Source organism: Mauremys mutica, chromosome 19 (genome assembly GCF_020497125.1).
Source record: "Mauremys mutica isolate MM-2020 ecotype Southern chromosome 19, ASM2049712v1, whole genome shotgun sequence".
Classification (NCBI taxonomy): domain Eukaryota; kingdom Metazoa; phylum Chordata; order Testudines; family Geoemydidae; genus Mauremys; species Mauremys mutica.
In genome coordinates this window covers 10737095-10759877 of record NC_059090.1, presented here as the reverse complement: position 1 = coordinate 10759877, position 22783 = coordinate 10737095, and the positions used below count along the sequence as shown (strand labels likewise).

At 41.7% G+C, this 22783-nt stretch overlaps 2 protein-coding genes across 2 annotated transcripts in view; one reads left to right on the top strand and one right to left on the bottom strand.

The window, feature by feature from the left end:
- The first annotated feature begins 72 nt into the window (after window positions 1-72).
- On the top strand, window positions 73-11718 carry RFC2 (replication factor C subunit 2). Its single transcript, XM_044994337.1, has 11 exons — window positions 73-311; window positions 2341-2410; window positions 3526-3567; window positions 3986-4092; window positions 5105-5206; window positions 5895-5995; window positions 7766-7923; window positions 8272-8337; window positions 8984-9064; window positions 10368-10481; window positions 11381-11718. The coding sequence occupies exons 1-11, from the start codon at window positions 217-219 to the stop codon at window positions 11489-11491; spliced, it is 1047 nt and encodes a 348-aa protein (XP_044850272.1). The 5' UTR covers window positions 73-216; the 3' UTR covers window positions 11492-11718.
- Window positions 11719-12961: 1243 nt separating this feature from the next.
- LAT2 (linker for activation of T cells family member 2) overlaps window positions 12962-22783 on the bottom strand; it is a 36730-nt gene continuing 26908 nt past the window's right edge. The window contains exons 10-13 of the mRNA XM_044993452.1: window positions 20452-20517; window positions 19717-19779; window positions 18588-18648; window positions 12962-16601 (exon numbers count right to left, since the gene is read on the bottom strand). Of these exons, the coding sequence (XP_044849387.1) occupies window positions 18590-18648; window positions 19717-19779; window positions 20452-20517 (188 nt within the window). The 3' untranslated portion in view covers window positions 12962-16601; window positions 18588-18589. The remainder of the gene's footprint in view (window positions 16602-18587; window positions 18649-19716; window positions 19780-20451; window positions 20518-22783) is intronic.

Below are 22783 nucleotides of genomic sequence, written 5' to 3'. Positions count from 1 at the left end.
ACGTAGGTATCCAGGAGTCCCGGAGCCGGGACCGGGGGAGGCGGGGGTGAACACGGAGCCCCCTTAAGGCTGCCATGGAGACCCAGGCAGGAGGCCGCGCAGCCCTGGCCAGGCGCCGCCTCTTTTAAGGTGGCCCCTGGCGCCGCGGCCCGGCTGAGGCGGGCGAGGGGGCGGCGCTACCGCCCGGCTGGCGGGAAGGAGGCGGCCGGGGCCGGCATGGAAGCGGAGATGGCGGAGGCTGAGCGGCCTGGGCCGCGAGACGGGGAGAAGCGGGGAGCGGCCTCCGGCAGCGGCCACTACGAGCTGCCCTGGTGAGAGCGGGCCCGGGCGGGGCCAGTGAAGGGGAAGGAGCCGGGGATGGGCGGGGGGCTGCGCGGCGGGCCTGGGCCTGGCGCTGTTGGAGGGGGGACTCTGGGGGGCTGGGGTCTCCTGGCAGCTGGGGCCCCTTGAGGGAACTGGGGGGTCCCCAGCTGCAGTAAGGAGGGAGGGAGACAGATCAGCTGTTGATGGGGGGGGTTGCCCTGAGGGTCCCCTAACTGGGGGTGCAGCTCTGCCAGCATCACGCTCAATGTCCTGTAACTCTTCCTTAGCGCCCATCGCCCTACTGTGCTCTGGGGGTGCCCCGCGGCCTGCACAACCTCCCGGCCATGCAGCTGGCTCTGGGGTGGGGGGCGGCAGCTAGCCCCAGCATTGCCGCACAGCGAGCGGATGCAGCTTTGGCCAGGACATCATCAACTCAACATCTAGTCAGTTTGATAAATAATTAAAAGTTTCAGGTACTACACCTGCCCATGTGTCCCTTTGCCAGTTTTTGTGGCCTGGAGTTTTTAAATGGCTCTGTTTTGTGAAAAAACAAACAAACATCCAAATAGCACAACAGACGGCAGTGTGGTCTAGTGGATAGGTCACTGAATTGGGTGTCAGAAGGCTTAGGCACTGCCCTGACCTGAACAAGTCACTTAATCTCTCTGCCTGTGTTTACATTTTAAACTCTCTGGGGCAGGCACTGTCTCTTCCTGGGTGTTAGTACAGGGCCTAACACAATGGGACCCTGAACTCAGTTAGGCCTCTAGGTATTACTGTAATACAGATCATGACAATAAAGAGGGTAAACTGAAATTGACAGCGTGCTGTCATATGCACAAAGTAAACAAACTGAAAAATAAGAATCTCTAATGTTTTTCTACTCTAACAATCTATACTTGCATCCGACGAAGTGGGTATTTACCCACGAAAGCTCATGCTCCAATACGTCTGTTAGTCTATAAGGTGCCACAGGACTCTTTGCTGCTTTTACAGATCCAGACTAACATGGCTACCCCTCTGATACTTAATCTATACTTGTGGCAGTAATAATTTTTTTAAATACTTAGTGTGAGGGCCTTGGGATTTGTTTGTTCTAAGCTGAAGGTGCTCTTCTAAGTTAGCAGATGCTTTGGAATCCTTTAGGAGGAGGAGTGCCCTATAAGTGGAAGAGGCCATTAAACACTGCCATCATTTTGCATGACTGTAGAACCGAAATGATTTACCAGATATTTATACTGAGTTCTGTTTGCAGAGTATGGTGTCTTGCTCGTGGTATAAACTAGGCAAAATGAGGACATGCTCATATGGCCCTGATCCTACAAATGGCTATGCAGGGTCTGTGCAGAGTTCCATTGACTTCAGCGGGGCTCTTTGCAGGTGCAGCAGTCTGCCCAAATGCAATCATTTGTAGGATCAGGGCCCAAGTAAGTATGAAAACGGGTGTGGGGAAATAGTAATTAGATTGTTACCCAGCATGGGATTACAGGCCACCTTGCATTTGTATATAATGTTTATTTAGAATCCAGCATTTTTTTATTATCGGAAGGGTGTAAACCCTAATCCTGCAATTGATAGTGTTCAGTGCAGCAGTTCAGCCTTATGCTATCAGTTGCCTAAGTGTCATGTATGCAAATCAGTTAAATACATTTCTCATCATCCTTCTTTGTCCTTTATTTCATCATTATAATCTGATTGATTTCTTTTGTAAACAGTCATTTGATAAGATGAATTACCGTGAAGGAATACAGTCAAAGGATCAGCATCCCCTCCCTTTGCTTTTAGCAGCACCTGAAGATTATCAAATGGCTGTGTTATAATATAGTGACATTTAAAATATTTATTGAATGTTTGCGCTTAGTCATGTGAGCAATCTGCATGTAAGTTTCCTTTTGAAGATGTCAAAAATCCTCAAGAAATGTAGACATTGACTTCAAACACTTCCAATTATTTTATACTAATTGAATCTGTTTTGATTAGTGTAAAACATGATCTAAATTAGATATGTCTAATGTCTTGGGATTTATTTTTAAATAGGGTTGAAAAATACAGACCTACGAAGCTATCTGAAATAGTTGGGAATGAAGACACTGTGAGCAGACTGGAAGTATGTAGTTGGCTTTTTTTTTAATAATAAAAACAAATTATCCTCTTGTATTTATTTTGTGTATATTGTTTTACTATACAATTCTGCTTAAAGCTCCAATTCAGGAAAACATTTAAGCCAAGTTTATCCTCTGTTCAGGAAAGCACTTAAACAGATGTTTTTTCCTTCAATGGGATTTAAGCCTGTACCTAAGAGTAAAGCATGTGCTTGAGTGTTGTCCTTTTCAGTAAGTATTTTTTCCTGAATCGGGGCCTGAGTTTATTCATTTAAACTTACTATCAATTTGTCTAGTTTTGATGTGGTTCAGATAATTAAATTAGTGCCCTGCATGTTAATTGTAATCATCACTAAACATAGTTTGCATTACAGCTGACTTTACGTTATATCTTCCTACAGATATATTTGTTGTTTTTTCTAGAGTTTTAAGTCAGGTGAAAAATATTTTCATTGTAGTCATCCTGACAAACTACTGTAGTTTGTAACAGAAATATTCACTGATGTTGTGGTCATACAAAGTTATACTCAGTTTTGTATACATAAACATACTCAACTTATTTAAATTGCACTATTCTGGTGTGTGTGTGTGTGTGTACACTTGAAATTTGGAATGACCATTTTAACAGCCTCCTTGGGGTTACTCTAAGAGGAAGTGTTGTTTAATGGTTAGAATGTGGGACTGGTAGTCAGTATTCTGGAGTTCAATTCCCAGATTTGCTAGTGACTTATCACAATGTTGTTTTTTAAATGGATGGAAGGAAAATGCAAGGATACTAAAAACCTCAGGTTAGATGAACCGTTTTAAGTATGACAGGACTCTGCACACAAAAGATTAATACAAAAGGATCAAGTGAGGAAACCTGAAGTAAGTAAGGGACCTGAAGAAGAACTCTGTGAAGCTCAAAAGTTTGTATCTTCCACAAACAGAAGGGGGTCCACTGGAAGAGATTTCTTTATTTACTCTCTCTCAAGTAAGAAATATGAAAATGATAAAGTGGGGTAAAAATTAAGAGGGGAGGAAGTGAATGAGGAGTTTAATTCCAATTATGAAAAATGGTAGTATGTAGGAATTACTCTCCAATTTTCTGGCAAAGTAATCACTCATTTTTTTTTCTTAGGTTTTTGCAAGGGAGGGAAATGTACCAAATATTATAATTGCTGTAAGTATTTTTGTGCTGCTTCGTATTTCTTCTTGCTGCATTTTTGTTCTCTATTGGCGGTGTCGGTTCAGGATGGTAAACAGGCTCTCTCTAGAGTTGCATTGGTCCATGAGTCTGTTGGTAAGGGAGACCTTAATTGTATAGTCAAAGATCAGTATGTCTGTTTAATCCATAATTGTCCCAGATACACACACCCTCATGCTCCAGAGGGTTAGGTTTTGTCCCATAACTGCAAGGTTTCTTGCACCCTTCTCTGAAGCATCTAGTACTGTTGGAAGCAGGATATTCGGACTACATGGACTTCTCATGAAAGTCTGTATAGGAATTCCTGTGTTTTTGTTACTGCTCTCAGAACACAGTAGCTAGAGAGTGCAACTCACGTTAATGGTATAATACTTAAAACTCATTGTATTCATAGGGTCCTCCAGGAACTGGTAAAACAACCAGTATCTTATGTTTGGCTCGTGCACTGCTTGGTCCTGCATTAAAGGATGCTGTTCTGGAGCTGAATGCTTCAAATGACAGGTGTGTATGAGAACTCCATAACTAAGGTTCAAATTACGGAAGAAACACAACAAACTTCAAATGTTTTTACTTGAAATCTACTATGCTTGTTAGATTAATGCTAGTAAGATTGCCAATATTTGCTTCTCATTCTCTTCCCACCGACCTCCCCCCACAAAAGACTTAGGTGATCTTAGATGTTTTAAGGTCTCTTGTAGACATTTTCCACTTCCTGTTTTGGGAATGTCATAGATATGAATGGAATGGAATTGTAAAACATATGCAGATTATTAGGTCCTATGTAACCTGTAATTTCTGTCCATAACTTCTCAAATTTATCCTAAAGAGCTCTCTTCAATCTGTTGTGTTCATAAAGTTCCCATTAACATTTAAAGGAAAATAATTTTATTTTGTGACAGAGGAAAGATTATTTGAGTTTAGGTGTATAGGTGGTAGGAACCTTAAATACTAAAACAACAAGGAGTCTGGTGTTGGTTTTGTGGATACAGACTAACACGGCTACCCCTTGATACTCAAATACTAAAGATTGCTTTGTGGTGAAAGCTTATGGGCAGGACAACTGGGTTATATTCCTGATTTTTGTTAGAGACTTCATTTTTGATCTTAAGTAAGTCACTTAATTTCTCCCTATGTCATTTCCCTGGTTCACAAGGGTGTTTTAAGGCTTGCTTTGTGCGTAAGGGCTTGCCACACTACTGATTACTTTCAGGCTCTAAGTGCTTTAAGAACCTTTGCTGGAAGATGCTGGAAGAGTGTAAGTATTTGTTCTGTCTTTATTGTTAACTTCAGTTACTGAGTAACTGTAGAACACTAAATTTTGTAACTCTAAACTGAACATCGCAGGATAATGAAATGTTTGCTCTTATTTTCCCCAAAACTATTTACAGTTCCCCTCAAATGCAAATAGTGTCCATTTTGCGTTAATGAAATGTAATTTGTTGCACTTCTTTCTTTAAATTGATGTGAAATACAAACTGGTCTGAGTGATCATTGAATAAGATTATTGTTTCAGGGGCATTGATGTTGTGAGAAACAAAATCAAAATGTTTGCTCAGCAGAAGGTCACGCTTCCCAAAGGTCGGCATAAGATAATCATCCTGGATGAAGCAGACAGGTAAACTGTGTTTCTTTTGATCACAAATAACCCCTCAGAAGTGTTCTGCCTCCATGTTCTGAATAACTTGCATAAAATGCAAAGCTTCTATTATAAACCAATTTCAAGTTTGGGGTATTTTGCTAGCCTCTCACACGTAATTTAGTTGTGAATATATGTCCATTTAACAGCACTCTTCTCAGACTCTCTTCCAACAGAGGCTGCTGCATTTCAGAAATGTTTAGTATCTGAGAGAAGCACTCTAGGATTTGATGGGAAGTAAAATAGCATCCAATTTACTGGCTATTTCTAAGCTCTCATTTGAAAAAGGGGTGGCTGATAGAGCATACGTAGTCCTGTAGTAGATAGTTCTATTTTAGCTTTACTGGATGAAAGGGGGGTTATTGGAAGATTACTACATGTGCATTTACAGCTAGAGATCATTCTTTCAAATTTTGATGGCTTGGTTTTAATTGTGTAATATTTATAGAATATTCAGAGATGGTATGTATTGCGGGGGGTGACTTGTTCCTGTAAGTTTCTGGATATAGCTACTTAGCTTCCTAGTTGCCTAGCCAAATAATTCACAAGGCGGTAGCTAATATAAATAGAAACTCTAAAGGTGGTATAAACATTTCTTAGACTGCAGCTGGATGTTAGATAGTGAAGGGCAAAAGCCAACCTAACTCTTTTTCCTTTCGCCCCCCAGCATGACTGATGGCGCACAGCAAGCATTGCGAAGAACAATGGAGATTTATTCCAAAACAACTCGCTTTGCACTTGCATGCAATGCCTCAGATAAAATCATAGGTAAAAGAAAACTGCTAGGCTCTGTATACACCTTTGTTACACATCTTCCATGTTTACAGTTAGCTTCCTGCCGCTGTTATAGTATGTGATGGTAGGGCCCCAACATTGGAGCTCCCAAAGTCTTTTTAAGTATAGCTGTAGGGTAAACTTTCTTTAATCGTCTGCCTTTGCTTGCACTTTCTTTGTAGAAGTTTTGGAGGTTGAGGCAAATCTTGATAAGTTCAGTAAAGCCAAACTTTTCAAGTTTAAATAAAGGTGGCCTGATTTTCATAGGTGGATGAGCATCTGTCTGCACACCACAAGAAGGTGTAGGTGCTCATCACCCCCCTTGAAAAATCTAGCTACCTATAAGCACCCATACTCACAAAAGTTCCACTGGAGTAAACCCTCTGACCAGCTAGTCTCATAGTTGAGGAGGAGAAAACATAGCACAGACGAATACAAGCTATGTCAGAAGCTAGATCATCTAAGTAAAATGTTTTATCCCATTGTTCGGCTCCCTGTAAATATACTTAAAGATGCAAGGTTATGTTAACTACCGTTGCATGGTGGACTATACAAGGTGCTGTCAGATTGTTCTGTTCTTAGGGGCAGTTAAAAGTCTAGATTGATAAAACAAGGGTGTTTTTTATTTTGGACACTGTCACAGGGTTCGCTCACTGTTAGGGCACCTCCTCCTCACTGCTCTGGAGGTTAGCTCCTCCCAGTCTGATGCCCCCTTCTGCTGCTTGTTCACACACCCTACCACCTCTTTCTCCGTGACTTGGCCCTTCAGCCAGGTTGGTGGAGTCCTCCCCTTCCGGGGTATCAAAGTCCCACTGGACAACTGTCCTTGGCAGTCTTCAGCTCCACTGCCTGGTCTGTGCCACTTCCCCAGTGGCTGGTAGGGAACCCAGGCCTGCCCACTTCTCCAGGTTCCAGCCCAGGGATCCTGCAACCAGCAGCCAACATCTGCACAGTTCCAAACCTTGCTACTGTTTCCCTGGGCTGTTCTTACTTTGCCTCTAATGAGCCTCTTTTTCCACTCTCTAGGTACATGAAGCCCCGAAGGAAGCTATTCTCCCCCTGGTTTCCTCCTTTCTCTCTCAACAGCTAGAGAGTAATTGCCTGCCTCTCTGCTGCAGCCCCTCTCTGCTGCCAGCTTCCTCACTTTTTCATAGCCTCACCAGTTCCTTCTCAGCTGAGCTTTATTCCTGGCAGGGAGGGGGGAAGAGAATGTGTGCTTATCCAGCCTAATTCCCCTCAGGTGTACCCTATCCAGTTAATTGGCCCCCTTCTCTGCCTCATCAACCCTTTCAAGGCTGGTATGGGGCGAACACCCAGTCACAGTTACATTTCAGAACCAAATTTGGCCTTCATATTAGCTTGCCAGAGACCTGGCCTTTGGTCTCAGTTGAAGAGCCGTGGCCAGAATCTAAGGGTATGTCTACACTGCAAAAAAACAACAACTCTGCAGCTTCAAGTCTCAGATCACAGGCCAGCTGACTTGGGCTCATGCTACAGGACTAAAAATCTATCTATACTGCTAAATATACTGACTCTGAGGTAGGTGGGGATGCAGTATAGGTCCGCTGCACAAGTAATGTGCATTGTAGACACACCCTCAGAGTGGGCTTTGCCAGTGAAACTTTTCCATATAAAAGGAAATCAGATTAAAGAGTGAAGCAGAAATTTCACAGATGCCTTCTCCCAAGCTGAAAAAACAATCTTGGATGGATATTTTAAGAAGAGAACAAGATGTTCCTCCTACAAATGTGTCTCTCCCTTCAGAGCCAATCCAGTCCCGCTGTGCTGTGCTGCGCTACACCAAGCTGACAGATGCTCAGATCCTTGCAAGGTTAATGAAAATTGTTGAGAAAGAGAATGTACAATACACAGATGATGGACTGGAAGCCATTATCTTCACAGCACAAGGAGATATGAGACAGGTATTAAACCCAGCAAAAGAGGCCTTCTTACTGAAGTACAAAGCCTGGGTTGTGGGAAGTAAAGGGGAGACGACATAATCTGCAGTACTCCAGGAACTACACTGTATGGCTTTGCTGAATTCTGAAATGGTTAGTCACTAGACCCTGCATCAGTGGAAATTGAATGTTGATCTGTAGCTGGAGGAAGTAAAGTCTGCACAGCTTTTAGAGTTTGTGCTATTGATTCATGGGAATGGTTGATATGGCAGCAGTTCCAAAAAAAAATAAAATTCTGTGCTTGACTGAGGAGGGGAACCAGAGGTAGAGCTTTTCAGATAGTAATAGAAATGTTAATTTTACTCTTTACAGGCATTAAACAACTTGCAGTCCACATATTCTGGATTTGGCTTTATTAACAGTGAGAATGTATTTAAGGTTAGTACAAGTTCTTATAGCAAGATGTGATTGCTCAGTATTTGCACTGTAATGGGAACATACATAACATGTTTTCTTCCTAGTTTTCAGTATCTGGCATTGTTCCCACACTAAAAATAGTTGAGCTGCCAGACTTTAAGTATATCAGACATTGATCAGGACATGAAAAGTTGGACAGTGGTTTGTCAGTTCCCAAACAGTATTATGTCTTGAACAAGATTGCTACATTAAACATAAGAGATGCATGCACCTTTTGAAAAGACTGTCACAAAGTAAGAGGTTTTCCCTTTAATGCTGGAGAAAGAATGCGTCTGAATGTAAACTGACACAGCTCAGACCCATTGTTTGTATAACAAATCTTAATAGGACTGCTATGAAATTCAGTGATAGTAACTGTTAATGTCAGTATGTTGGGTGCTTTGTACTCAGTGGTAAAAAGTCCGACTTAATGTTGGTTGAGTAATTACGTTACCAGCTAAGTTAGTCACTTAAAAATAAAATGTGTGGTGAATAACCTATATTATAGGGCTCTGTCAGATATAGCATTTCAACTATATAGAAGACTGAAAATTATTCAGGGTATTTGAGTGCAGGAGGGAATATGTGCATTGATGTCTCCTAAAATTTGAATTTCTCTTTGGTATAGGTGTGCGATGAGCCACACCCTCTGCTAGTGAAGGAAATGATACAGCACTGTGTGAATGCAAATATTGATGAAGCATACAAGGTGTGTATTTTAGTCTTTTCGGGCACTTTCTCAACAGACTGCTTGCTTTTCAAAAGACTTTAGTTTGCCTTATTTTCCATCTAAATCAAAGGTAAAACTATACAAATGCAGATAAATTCATGAATATAAACATTTTTCATGTAAGGGAGGGAGGGATCTTAATATGTAGAAATCCCGATAGCATGTATATTTCTACACTGAGGCATCTTTGTGATTGACTGGATCTAAATGTCTGAATACAAGTGACACCACATTGTGACACACTTTAATTCACACACAAATAGCTGCAACTCCACTTCTCAAAAATGTAGTAGGCAAGACAAGATAAGGCTAGTATCGCTACCTGTATTTTCAAAGAACATACTACAGAACCATTCCTGGTGTATTTTGATAAATGGAAAATATCTGTTGCCAAGATAAACAAACAACATACATCTTAAGTACTATCCTTGCTTTCAGTCTTCACTTGCAACTCATTCATAATTATGTGAATTATTTACTGGAGAGGATTAATAGGGTTCTGAAGTTTTACTCTAAATAGCCCTTCTGGCATCCACGTGAGGGTCCCTCCTCCCCTCCCCCTCTTTGGTGCCATTTTTAATTTATACTTCTCTGCTTTTAGTTGTCAGACAGTCATGGTGTTTCTACTTGCAAAGGAAAATGTGTTCATTATAGAATCCCACCAATACTACTTTGTAATATGGCTGGGGGGAAAAGGTTTTGGCCTAAATAACATGTCTGTTCTCTGCTGGCCTCTGAAACAGCTCAATCCCAAACCTGGATTATTCTAATGGTACCAGGAAGAGTACCAATGAATTTGAGGGATTTTAATATAGACTGTTTACCTTATGGTGACAGTTGTAGCTACTGTGTAACAATACTTGATATGAGTATTAGGACAGTAGCAGCACCAGGAGCAAATATTTGCTCTCATATCACTAAACAGGAAACTTGTTGTTGGTCAGTCTCAGTGTTCTGGTAAGATGCTAAATATGGCAATAAAATACCAATTTATTAGTTTATAAATGGGAGACCATTGATACTGGCTTCCGAAATTTGCGGCTTGCCTCAGATATAATTATGTCTAAGGTGAAAAAAAGTAACGACCAAAACAAGTACGAATGGAGTGTCACTTTGGCACAAAACTTCTTGCTAGCACAGGATGGAGATTATATCTGTTGCTTTAACATTAAAGAACTATATGCAGTTTCACCATTGGGAAGTGATTGGTATACAAGAATGAATACAAACTTGATCCACAACTTTTTCCCAGGGAAATTCACATTTGTTTCCTCCTGCACAGATTCTTGCCCACTTGTGGCGGCTTGGCTACTCACCAGAAGATATAGTTGGCAATATCTTCAGAGTGTGTAAAACCTTCCAAATGCCGGAGTATCTGAAATTGGAGTTCATCAAGGTTAGTGGCAGCCTCGTTATCACATTAGTCTTTATACAAAACAAAAAGTCCTACTAAAGGAGCAGCCTCAGTTTGTTCAAGTTTTGCTAGTTCTTAGTACAAAAGGTATCTAAACCTCTCACTGTTTCCCCTCCCATGCTTGTAAGAATGGTGAGAGTTTATTTACAGTTTAACAGTAAACACCTATGCAAGCTCAAGGTGCCATATCATTTCATTAGACTTAGCCATAATGTAATCCTATTCAAATAATGAATAAACTCAACCGGCCACTAAATCAAAGCTTCAAATAACCATTTCAGCCCTTGGCCCTGGAACATACGCTCTTATTTCCCCTAAAACTCTGTCAAATAAATGTTTTTTGCAGTATGGCCAGGTGGTCATCAAGTCTGGGTTATTTCAATAGCTTACTAAAGGTTAAATGGCATTTAGTTCTAATTTGACACGTGATAATCATTGTATGTATTGGAATCAGACCCCGTAGGGTTAAATCCTGCCCTCAGATGAAAATGGGAGGGATATGCATGCACCACAAAGCCGGATTTGACCTGATCTGTCTGAAAGTTGTTGTATTGCCCTAGCGTAGCTGGCTTCAAGAAGAAATAAACCCTACTCTTGTTGACAACTTAATTTTTCCTTCAGCTCAGGGAGCTTGAGGCCAGCATTTTTGGAGCTGACGGGCAAGCTCTATTCTATATGGTGTATATGTAATTTGTTAATGTCTGGGGACTCTGTACAACCTGTACAATCACAGGACAAAGTAGACAAGACAAACTACTCTTGCTGCTGGGGGAAAAAGTACAAGTCAAAGTCTTCCACTGAAACTGCCTCCCTTTGCTGTAAAAATGTAGACAAAGGAACAGAAAAAGCTGAAGTTTGACCCCTAATATTTTTATTGCCAGGAAATTGGATATACTCACATGAAGGTAGCAGAAGGGGTGAATTCTCTCTTGCAGATGGCTGGACTGCTTGCCAGGCTCTGTCAGAAGACGGCTGCTCCTGCAGAAAGTTAAATGGAGGATTTTATTGGGCTGCAATTACAGCCTTGATTCTGGAAGTATGAGGTTACTGTGTTTAAGGCCAGCTGCTATCTGCATACTTGAACCTCGTGTATATAGTAAATTCTGAATTCAGTGAACTTACTCTCTGTTCTTGCGGAAGCTGAAAATGAAAGCCAGCATTTGTTTTTAAATTACTTTGTACTTTTTTTAGGCCAAATAAACTTAAAATCCACTGCGAATGGTTGCATCTGTGGTGTAAAAGTGGTGAGGTAGGACTGGATAGTACAGATGATTTAGCAATAGGGTTAAAACCCCTTGTCCTGGTCTGCCTATTGAAATCGTTCATGGCTGTACTGACCAGAAGTTAACAGCCAATGGCTATTCAGTGACCTGTGAAATGAAATGCTTTCAATCTCATTCCTAGTGGACAGGTGAATACATCACACAACTGATCATGACTGGAGATCTCAGTGAAGCCAAGGATGAAATGGGCTGTGGAAAATGACCTGCCCTCTTGCACACATGTGATTTCACTAGGTTAGTGTAGAGCAGGTGCCATGGTCTAAGCTATACCTGTGCTGTGGATAACAGGGAAACCATCCAGTAGGCACCTTTTAATACAACTAACAAAATGTGACTACATCTGCGCTTTATTATACAAAGTGACACCATATCTGGGATACTGCCTTTGGAACCTTTGAAAATGGAAGCACTGTGTCAGTATTGAAGTGTTTGACCATCTCAAATAGACGCTGGTGCATTCTAGATTTAGGCATCAATTCTTGCTGGCCTGGGTTAACTTAATCATTAGAAATGAAGAATGCCTGATCTTTTTCCTGTAGGATTAATTCATCTAAAAGCTAAGGCATCTCTTCTCCCCTTCCATGTTCAGATTCAGAAGTAATTAGCAAGCAGTTCAAATACAGTTGTTCCTCTCATAAGCAATAACTGTATAAAATGCAAAGGGAATATAAATATGGAGTGAAAATTTTACCGACCTCTAGGAAGTCTAAGAGAAGGCTTCTGGAAACGGAGCCATGTTAAAATACCCCAAGTTCATAATCTACAGGAATTATGGATACACAGAAGAAAGACAAATTAAATGATGCTGCTGGTGATTACCTGGTCATGCTTCTGTAGACGGGGGGCGGAATGTCTTGCCTGATTCAGCTGCATTATGTACATCCCTGCTGAAGAGACATGAAAGCTGAGTGAATTACGGTCTGCACAAATCTCATTGGCTGTAGGGATTTCAGTGTAGGAAATATTTGTAACTTTTTCAGATGTAAAAAAGTGGAAATAGTTGAGGCAGTTTGGTAGAATGATGTGACAAGTTCCTCTTCTGAAAGGGTAGTTCTAGACTGGAATGGAGAGGGGAAACTGAATGAGGCCTTTGCATCCGGAGTACAGGTACACTGGGCCTAGGTCCTGACTGATTGGTAATGCAAATGAAGACAGCACCAGAAAAGCAGGTAAGTCAAAGTATTTTATTTAATTAACACAGTATTTCACTAAGTCTTTATCAAACTGTACATCATCACTGGCACTTCTGATTCTCAATGTATATAGCAACTCCTTAGTACAACTAGTACAATTACAATACTGTTGAATCTGGGTTGGAACCCTCGCCTGCTGCATGCTGTACACACAGAGTCTTGGCCCTAAAGAGTTAACAATCTGAATAGAGTAGGCAGACAAGATAGGAAAGGCACTGAACTACTTCCCAAATCCTTCCCCTCTTTCCATGTATTCCAGACAACCTGCTCAGCCCCTAATGGCCCAATGTGCCCTCATTTTCATAGCATTTACTACAGGCCCAGTCAGAAGCAAGGGGAATGAACTACAATTGCAGACTAGTCAGGTGTTCAAGGGCTTCCACTGGCACAGTGGCCAGGGCCCTATAGGGTTGGTCTTTGCCCCCCCCCCCCATTGTGTCCTCCACTGGGATCTCCTAGCTGTCCATTTTCCCTATTCCCATAGAGGAGAGAAGAGCAGCTTTTAGTGACGTCTAGAATCTAGGGTGACTCCCTCTTCTGTAGCAGCTAATGCCTGATTTTCTTCCACCATCAGCAGCTTCCAGCAGGACTTCCCAAGATTGAATGAAGATGTGGTTGTAGATGTACTCAGCTTTGAGCTAGTTCCCATCTCCCTGGGTTGTTGCTGGAACACATAGGCTGGATGCTACGGGTAGCCAACACTGTACATACCCTGAAGTCCCTGTACACCTGACCAATCTGTCATCGTAGATACTTTTCTTTGTGTACACAGGTGACAAAGGGGTGTTTTAAAAGCTACACTGTAGAATTCCAATCACTTCAATATGATTTTTTGTAAAATTTACTGGATATGTTCCAGCACACTGATCCTTGAATGAAAGGTACCCTTGTTATTTTAAAGTGCTTCACAAAACTAAGGAAGGGTTTACCTCGCTTTACAGAGGACCACCAGAAGGTGGGGATTTGCCTGCATTCTCACACTGGCAGATTGGGGAATAGAATCTGTATCTTCTCCTTTAATCACTTTCCTACCCCATTTATCTTGTACAACTTTGAACTCCTGTTTAGGCAACAAATATTTTCCATAAAATATTACTTGGTTTATTCACCTCTCCCTGCTGAGCACAGAGTACAAGAAATCCTGTATTGCCCTGGCCTAACATCTGTTTAAATCCTGCAAGTTAATCAGAGTTCTGTTACTTGATTAACTGTAGCCCAGGGAACTTGTACTATTGCTAAACTTTAAGCATTTGAATGTCTCCCTCCAAGTATTAGATCAGAATCGTAAACTGACACAACACAATTGCACTTCTCTGACAACTGAGACCAACATTTTCAAAACTGAATTGAAATTTTGAGACCCCTTATAGAGTCACAACACTTCTGAAAATGAGGCAGTTTTGAGAGCGATCATATTGGACATCCATCATCACCGGTCACAAACATTTTGCATAGTCTGTCAAGTAACACAATATTTCTATAACAAAGATTAGAACTTTTCAGTTCAGTCACTTTGGATGAAATTCACCTTTCAACAATTGAGCCAGGGCAAGGACTATGCAGTGCATAAATCTTCAGATTAGGGCTTTAATTAGGGTGACCAGATAGCAACTGTGAGAAAATGGGACAGAGCGTGGTGGGGTAATAGGCGCCTATATAAGAAAAAGCCCCCAAAACCAGGACTGTCCCTTTAAAAATGGGACCTCTGGTCACCCTAGCTTTAATGGTTTACTAGGCCTGGGCCCAAGTCTATTGTCTCAGTCGACTGTTGGTGTCCCTTACTTGTGTGGGCCCTTTGCACAGCAGAGAAGAATATTTTGGAAAAAAGAAAATGTGATTCTAGCTACAAACTGATAGGAAACTTGGGTAGGTGTAAAACCAACCGATTGTGTTTAAGTCCTGTTCTGACACTGACTATGTGTATCCCTTTCAAGAGGTTAAGGACGTTCTAGATAGTTTTCTTTCCTACATGGGCTACATTAAAGGCCCTGTCTTGCTGCCTCTATGCAGACTTGAGGAATAAACCCATTAGTGGGAGCTGCGATTAAGTTTTCTCCCCAATATTACAAAATGCTTGATTAGCCTCCTAGTTTCAGACACACGAGTAACAGACACGTTGTTGCTGTGATTAAGGTGTCTCAAATACAAATGAAATGTTAAATCCACATCTGTAAAGAGGCTTAAATTTGACCTTAACTCTCACTGGGCATATACTGATTAGATCAAACAGACTCCTCCACTTAGAGCAAAATTTCGTAAGTGAAGTAATTTGTAGTAGGAAAGGTTTCATGTCCATACCTTCCACTTCATAGCTGAATCTTATTACCCTTATCCAAGGTTCTCTCTAGTCACTGGTACCAAAAGGGAAGAAATTGCTTGGGTAACCCTTTTCCCTGTCGTTAGAGAGTACCTGTTCATGCTAGAGCACAAGAGCTTGGTGAACCATTGCCAGCAGTAAGTAGGACTGGCAGGAGACAGTTGCTCCAACACATAACTTGCTGTTCTAAAAGAACTCCCTTACTAGGCGTTTACCTAAATGTTCTCACTCTACCATGGGTGACGTTTGCCCCTATGCAGCAGGCCAGCATGTACACCACTTAAGACTGAAGTAGTGTGTGAGCTTTTCCTTGATTTCCTGCACAGAGCTGCATTTCGCCCGTAACGAGCACATGCTGTAATGCTGCCAGGTAAAACGCTATGCTCATGGACAGTTTAGTTGTCAGAACTGAAGCCTGGTTCAAAGGCAAGGTTTGAGTTCTAGCACTGATGTCCTTCTCTACAGCAATTCTGAAAAGCAGGTGCAATTCCTGAGGCTGGCAATGTGGTAAAGATGAGCTCAGTGCCCCGTTATCTGTCTCATCTGCTATGGATTGCTGTAAAATAAATCCCAAAAGCACAAGGCAAGATACTCTCTGTCAGCACTCTGAATATTATCTGTAGCTGCAGTGATCTTGTTTGTAGTAGCCTTCGATCCTTCACCATTTGTGAGCACTTCAGTGTATTACTTAGCTATACAGAACTACTCCTATTTGAAAAACTTGCCATCTGGCTGGGAAGATTGGATCCCTCTGCTGGAAGCAATGTCTGTCCAAGAGCTTTGCTACATTGGGAACTAAACATGAAATATAATTCATCAGCTTTAATACCTCCTTACAGGAGTCAGCTTGGCAAGTTAAACTGTCAACTGCATTGCCGCTCAGCAGTTTAAAGATTCATTTCACACTTGACAGCAGAAAACATTGTTGAGCAGACAAGCCATCACTCCCTTGAATGGATGTGGAGGAAAATATGATAGAATAACAAAACATTGGCATTTCTCTTGGTAACTGCTGCACCGAGCAGCTGAAATTCACTTGTTGGGGGGTAGTGGGGTGGGCTTTCTCCATATACTTTTTCCAGTTGTACTTTTGTGGGACTTCTGGATCCAGTGCATTTACTTTCAGCAGTGTGCATCCATGTCCTTTAAGTTAGTTAGCTACTTTTGGCAGGGTTTGGAGAACAGGTTATTCCATTACACTTGTGAATCAAAGGCCCCCTTTCCACTGTGTGTGTGTAGCAGTCTTCAAAATGAAACATAAGCTTCTGCAGCTTTGCAACAGCCTTTTTTCAGCTTGTAGGGAAGGTACCTTGAAATAAAAGAAAGACAGTGAGTTCACTGTTTTCCCCCCCATACTACTATTGACTTTCTTCTTGCGTTTTATTTTCAGTGCTAGGGTTTTCTCCCTTGGCTGCTACCATTCAGGTAGATTTTTGTATGAGCTGGATAATGTAAAGATTTAAAATGTATGGGGAGTGTTCTAACTGATAATCTCTGAGCAGTTCCAAAAATATATGGATGCCAGGAGTCCAAATAATTTACGAATCCATCATTCCTGGAAAATCCATCTAACTAAGGGCAAGTCTAAACTAGAAACTCTTGTCAGCATAGGTATGTTGGCAAGGGGGGGTGATTTTGTTTTGAAATGACATTGCTGTGCCAGCAAAAGCCCTAGTGCGGGTGCAGTTCTAAAGGCAAAAAAGTGCATTTGGCAGTGTAGCATATGTTGGTTGCAGAGCCAGTATGAGTTGTAATGGCAAAAGCAGCCTTTTGCAGTATAGCTGCATATACACAAGATGGGTTTACTGGTATAGCTATACTGGCAAAACTTTTGTAATGTAGATTAGGTGTTTGTATGGCTCCTCCCGCTGTCATTCATAACGGGTTCTCAACCTTTTTCTTTCTGAGCCCTTCCCCCCGCCCCAGGTGCTATAAAAACTCCACGGCCCACCTGTGCCACAACAACTGGCTTTCTGCATATAAAAGGCAGAGCCGGCATTAGGGGGTAGCAAGCAGGGCACATGCCACAGGGAGCCCTGTGAAGCTAAGTTGCTCAGGCTTCAGCCCTGGGTGGCCAGGCTTGGAACCCCAGGCTTCAGCCCCAGCTTTCTGCCCTGGACCACAGCAAGTCTAATGCCAGCCCTGTTTGGCGAACCCCTTGAAACCAGCTTGGTGCCCCCCAGTGGGCCCCCAACCCCTGGTTGAGAACCACTGATTTATAACATTCAGTGTTGTTTACGGTGTTAAGTGCTTACCTGAGATTCACGAGGAGACTTCCATAGAGATTTTTTTAAGTTACAGTACTTTACAGAGGTCTAATTAATCCTTCCCTCAGCCAGTGAGGTAGGTACCTTCCATTTTACAAAGAGAAACTGAGGCATAGAGAGGCTGACCTGTGGTAGGCCACAGAGGGAGTCGTTGTCAGAGCAAGGATTGGAACGTGCTCAGTCCCATAACAACCACTAAACATGAAAATTTAATCCCCTCCTCTTTGAAATTCCATTGGAAGGGGGGTTAAATGGAGAATTGCTTGCAAATGTGATCAAGTAGCCTTTTTCTCTGCTTTCATGTAGATCTGATTTCCCCCCTGCATTTGTCCAAACTAGTGTCTTGTACTTCAGAAAAACTTTCACACACCCCAAAAAGAAAAACTTCAGTTAATTACCCGTAAAACAAATTTCCCATGCCCCTTTCTGAATGAATTCACTTCTATAATAATCACTCATGGAAAACTGTCATTTTGCATCTGTTAAAGCAAAGAGCGACACCTAGCTGTGAAATGCTGCTAAGATGTGGACGGTGAGCATCTTTAAAGATAAAACTGTTCTGCTCCCACAACTATGCATTTTAACTTCTAGCAGACTCCTAGTACCTCTCAGCTATAGTCTTACCAGGACTATAATGGCATACAATGACTACTTGCTTTGGAAATTTAGGACAAATATCAGATAACTAATGTTGCCACAGCCGTGACTTGGTTTGTAGCATCAACTAGATAATTTTATAGGCACTAGATATTTGCTAGCTGATCCAAAAATGTTAATTCCTGTAACAGGGGTAATCAGCACTTGTCATGCTGTGACTCCCATTATGGATACATCAATACATGCAACATCATCCCTGCTTTCTTAGAGTCTGCCAATATAGAGATTCACTCCTTCCACATTTGCTTTTAAAATAGACTAAAGCCATCTTGCAGTAGAATCGAGTTTGAGTGCAAATCATTATCTAAGAACAGATATGCCCCCACCCCTGGGTTTATAAAACATGCATCAAACATGTTATCTATTTTTACCTTTAGTTTGGCACAGCTGCAACGTCTGAGTTAACGTAATCTGGATAATCATCTGGGCTTTCTAAATGTAGAGAGTTGTTATTGGGAATTAAAAACACTGATCAGTAAATGTGCTGAAACACCCTGCCAACCTTTTTAACCCTTGATGTTGATATCAGCTTCTGTTTTCCATATCAGCCATTTTTCTGTATGTACCAGAAATACCAGCATCAAGGCTCCTTGGAAAGTCTATAAGACTGTACATAACAGCAGTTTGCAGTGTTCCTTCAGTAGATTTTTAGAATAGATCATAACAGATCCACACAGATATTACAATCTACTGGGTTTATAAACAGGGCACAAACACAAAAAGCAAGAAACAGTTTGCCTAGATTTCAGAGTGGCAGCCGTGTTAGTCTGTATCAGCAAAAACAAGGAGTCCTTGTGGCACCTTAGAGACTAACAAATTTATTTGGGCATAAGCTTTCGTTGGCTAAAACTCACTTTTTGGTTTGCCTAGAGCACCCCCAAATCAGATATGAGAAGTTCCTAAACACACTCAACAGTGCATCTCACAACTAAAGCTGTCTCAATGTCCTTCATGGGAAGCTACAGATCCAATTGAACCTCTGTTTTAAAAAGTTAACCTAACCAAGGCTTTTATGCTGACATCATTACTGCTGGCCCATCAGGGAACTTCATACTCCAGGGACATAAGATACAAAGATACGGTTGCTTGTTTGTTTCCTGGTCTTAGGGCTCCAAAAGCAAGGCGGAGTTTGCATCTTGGAGGGTTAAAAACTGAGAAGGTTTGAAATAAGAGAAGAGACAGTTTTTTGTAAGGGCCTGCCAGGGCACCTCAGTCAAACTGTAGGCCTTCCAACTCTGTCTGTGCTCCCTTAAATATCAGAAAGGCAAGAAGCACATAAAGATTCCAAGCTAGTACTCAAAATCGTTGCTAAGATATGCAACAATGTGCAACTAGTTTTTTAAATGTTTCTATTATCATGACTGTACAGGAAAAGTACAAGGAAAATCTCTTGAGGGGTCATGTCTTCATCTGCAGCTCGCAGAATGGGACCCCAATCCTAACTGAGGCTTGGGGGTGCTACCGTAAAAATATTCAATAACGATAGTTTTCAGAACATACCTGATATATTTGATTGTTGCCATATCTTTATAGAGACGCTATTCTCATAGTCCTCCACGTCATCTGTGAGCAAGAAAAGTGTGCACAGAGCAATGGAAACAAGTGGACTAAGAATGTGGAACTGTTCTTTGAAATGTCTCACTTCCACCCTCTAAAAACATAAGCATTTGGACAAGGCTGAGTTTCCAGTCAGACCTGTGGGCTTGTGCATTTTAATGTGGAGCAACTCCACTCCCATGTCTGGTCATCGCCATCTCATCTACTTCCCAGTTTAGTGTGTGGTTTGTTTTTTTTCCAGGCATGGGTTAGACCTGCCTACTGATACTACTGCTGCCCATTAAAACAGGATACCCAATGTAATCCTTCAGCATAAAGCTAGTTGTGACCAGATTCTGAGATGTTATCAACACAGCATATAATATCAAAAGCCAAAATTAATCCACAATTTTGAAAAAATATCCTAGAGATAAAAGTTCTCAGAAGTTCATAATCTCTAAGCAGAATTCCCCCTCTTCTTCACTGAAACCAATGCTACAACAAACTGTGCAGAGCCCCAGTGACTTCAGCTGGATTCCATGCAGGCACAGGGAACTACCTACATGGAGCTCATTTGAGGAGAAAGGTCTAGGTGAGTAAAGCTTTAAGCGAAGTGATTGGGGGCTGGGCTCCATGAGTGGGGCATCTCAGCACTACTGCAATACACATAGTAATCGTCCCCCAAAAACTGACACTTACCAGACTCAGCGCTATTGGATGCCCCAATCACAACATTTTGATAGGAACAGGAATCCTCTTCCTTTTCTGTACGAGATAAAAAGGAAGGTGAATGATGGTGAGAGCTCTCTGCATGTGGCTCTGTGTACAACACTAAGTCTTAGCACCATCTGCCTGTGGAGAAGCAGTGTTTACCACAGAGGAACAAGTGCACTGCTTAAGAAAGTTAGCAGAAAGGTCACTGTAAAAGACTCTGCTAGAACTGGAGTCATGTTCACTGTTAGTATAATCACTTCAACATGTTAACATGGGATCGGATCCTGCATTGAAATCAACTAGAGTTTTGCAGTTGGCTTCAAGGAGAGCAAGACTGGGTATCCATGACAGTGTTTAGAGATTATCAGGGGGAAGCCGTGTTAGTCTGTATCCACAAAAACAACAAGGAGTCCAGTGGCACCTTAAAGACTAACAGATTTATTTGGGCATAAGCTTTCATGGGTAGAGAGGCTGGGAGCGTCTGCTGCATGATATAGAGGTTAGGAATTGATGCCCTACTGCAACCTCAAATAGATTGTCCTGTATAACTAGGAGTAAAAAATTAAACTGGGGTTATTAATCCTGCATAGTAGGGTAACAATAGGAACAACCAGCCTGTATTAGCTCAGTGCAGTTCTGGTAAACAACCAAAACCTCTATGATTTACATCAGAACCTACAAGCAGGAGTAAAAAGTCCTCAGGCTCACACTCCAATCGTACAGTTGTAAGTGCAGGGTTTTTTCCTCCTTGTGAGCTAAAAGCTGATCAGAGGCCTGATCTACACTGAAATGTTTCACTGGTATGTTGTTCAAGGGTGTGACTATTCACCAAAATACTTATTACCAGTGCAACCTCTCGAGTATATGCAGTTATACCAATATAACAGTGCCTTACACTGACATAGTATGTTCCCTTTCCTGCACGGGAAATAAGCTAACCCAGTATAAGCCCTTTTATACTGTATCCACACTAGGAAGCTGTATTGCTTTAATGATACTAGTATAGTTAAAGTTGTCTGAACTGTATGTATAGACAAGCCCAAATGTGCCAGTTGGCAGCCCTTGAAACCAGTGTTACCTACTGAGCCCACATGGCAGCCGGGCAGTGGAGAAACCTGCATCTGCTGTGCACTGCTCTACCTAACCAGATAAAGATCATTTCTGGGGTGAAAGGATTCTTCATTTTCCATGGCTAAATCACTCCTTGGCCTCTCTGCTGAGACTGATAACAAAGGTGCCAGCTGTGGTGGTTTTCTTGGGACAAGGACACAGCTTCACAGTGAATTGGATGGAGACTATCACCAATGAACCATTAGAGAATAAGTTTCCGTCATTACCAGCCTGGGCAGGATTTGAATTGGCAATCTACACATTTAAAGTCTGTTACACATCCCTGAAATGCCGCCTACTCTGAAACTGGTCTCTCAAAAAAATAATGATGTTGGGAGGTGTCTGTGTTTACTGTCAGTCAGTGGCTTCCAGATCAAATGGACACATCCTGCTGGTTTTAAAAGACGTTTTTTCTAAATACCAGCCCTGCAAACTCACTCTGGAATCTGAGAATCAAGCTGGGTTCTTTCCATCTCACACATCATGACCAGTAATGAAGGTTTTGCAGGCCAAATTAACCCCTCAGTGATACTTGAGAAACACCCCTGTCTTGCAGCTATGGCCTCAGTGACAACTATATAGCCCCATTGCTTTACTTATATTAATCATTATCAAACAAAATTGCTATATTCCAATTAATTTATCCCTAACACCGCCTAAAATAAAATAATTAAGCTACCACTGTTTTGGGTTCTAAAAACCCCAAATAATACCCTCAGACACCACTGGAATACAAATAGTAAGCCATTACAATCACACAGCCAGCTGGGAAGATTGCTTTTGAATGAACAGGTACATCTTATGGGCCTGATTCCAATTTCAGCATGGAACTCCAGGAAGCTACTCTGGATTTACACCATGTAAGAGAGATCACAAGCTGGCCCTAGTCCTTATGTACTAAAATTAGTCTGCTCTGTATGTGGTTTGCTGAATGGGTGCTTTGAAGAATCTGTTCCATTTGATGAGTAGCTTCCCATTGCCTCTCAGCCCACATTCACTATTTATCTTCAGACTAGCACCAAAGCTGAGAGAGACTATTGGCTGAGAGAAAGGCTCAAGTGCAGGCATTTAATAATATTTATAATTAGAATCCGTTTAAAAAGCAACCATGATGTTCATGGGCAGTTAAACCACACGAGCAACTGCCTGTAGTTTACTATCTGAAATGTACATCCACAGATGCAGAAAATGTAACTGAAACCTGAAC

What these genes read in the sequence shown, in the direction of transcription:
- RFC2 (XM_044994337.1), top strand. Translation starts at nt 217, where the DNA reads ATGGAAGCGGAGATGGCGGAGGCTGAGCGGCCTGGGCCGCGAGACGGG. An exon ending in GGCCACTACGAGCTGCCCTG is followed by an intron (nt 312 to 2,340) that starts GTGAGAGCGGGC and finishes ATTTTTAAATAG; the next exon opens with GGTTGAAAAATACAGACCTA. An exon ending in CACAAGGAGATATGAGACAG is followed by an intron (nt 7,924 to 8,271) that starts GTATTAAACCCA and finishes TACTCTTTACAG; the next exon opens with GCATTAAACAACTTGCAGTC.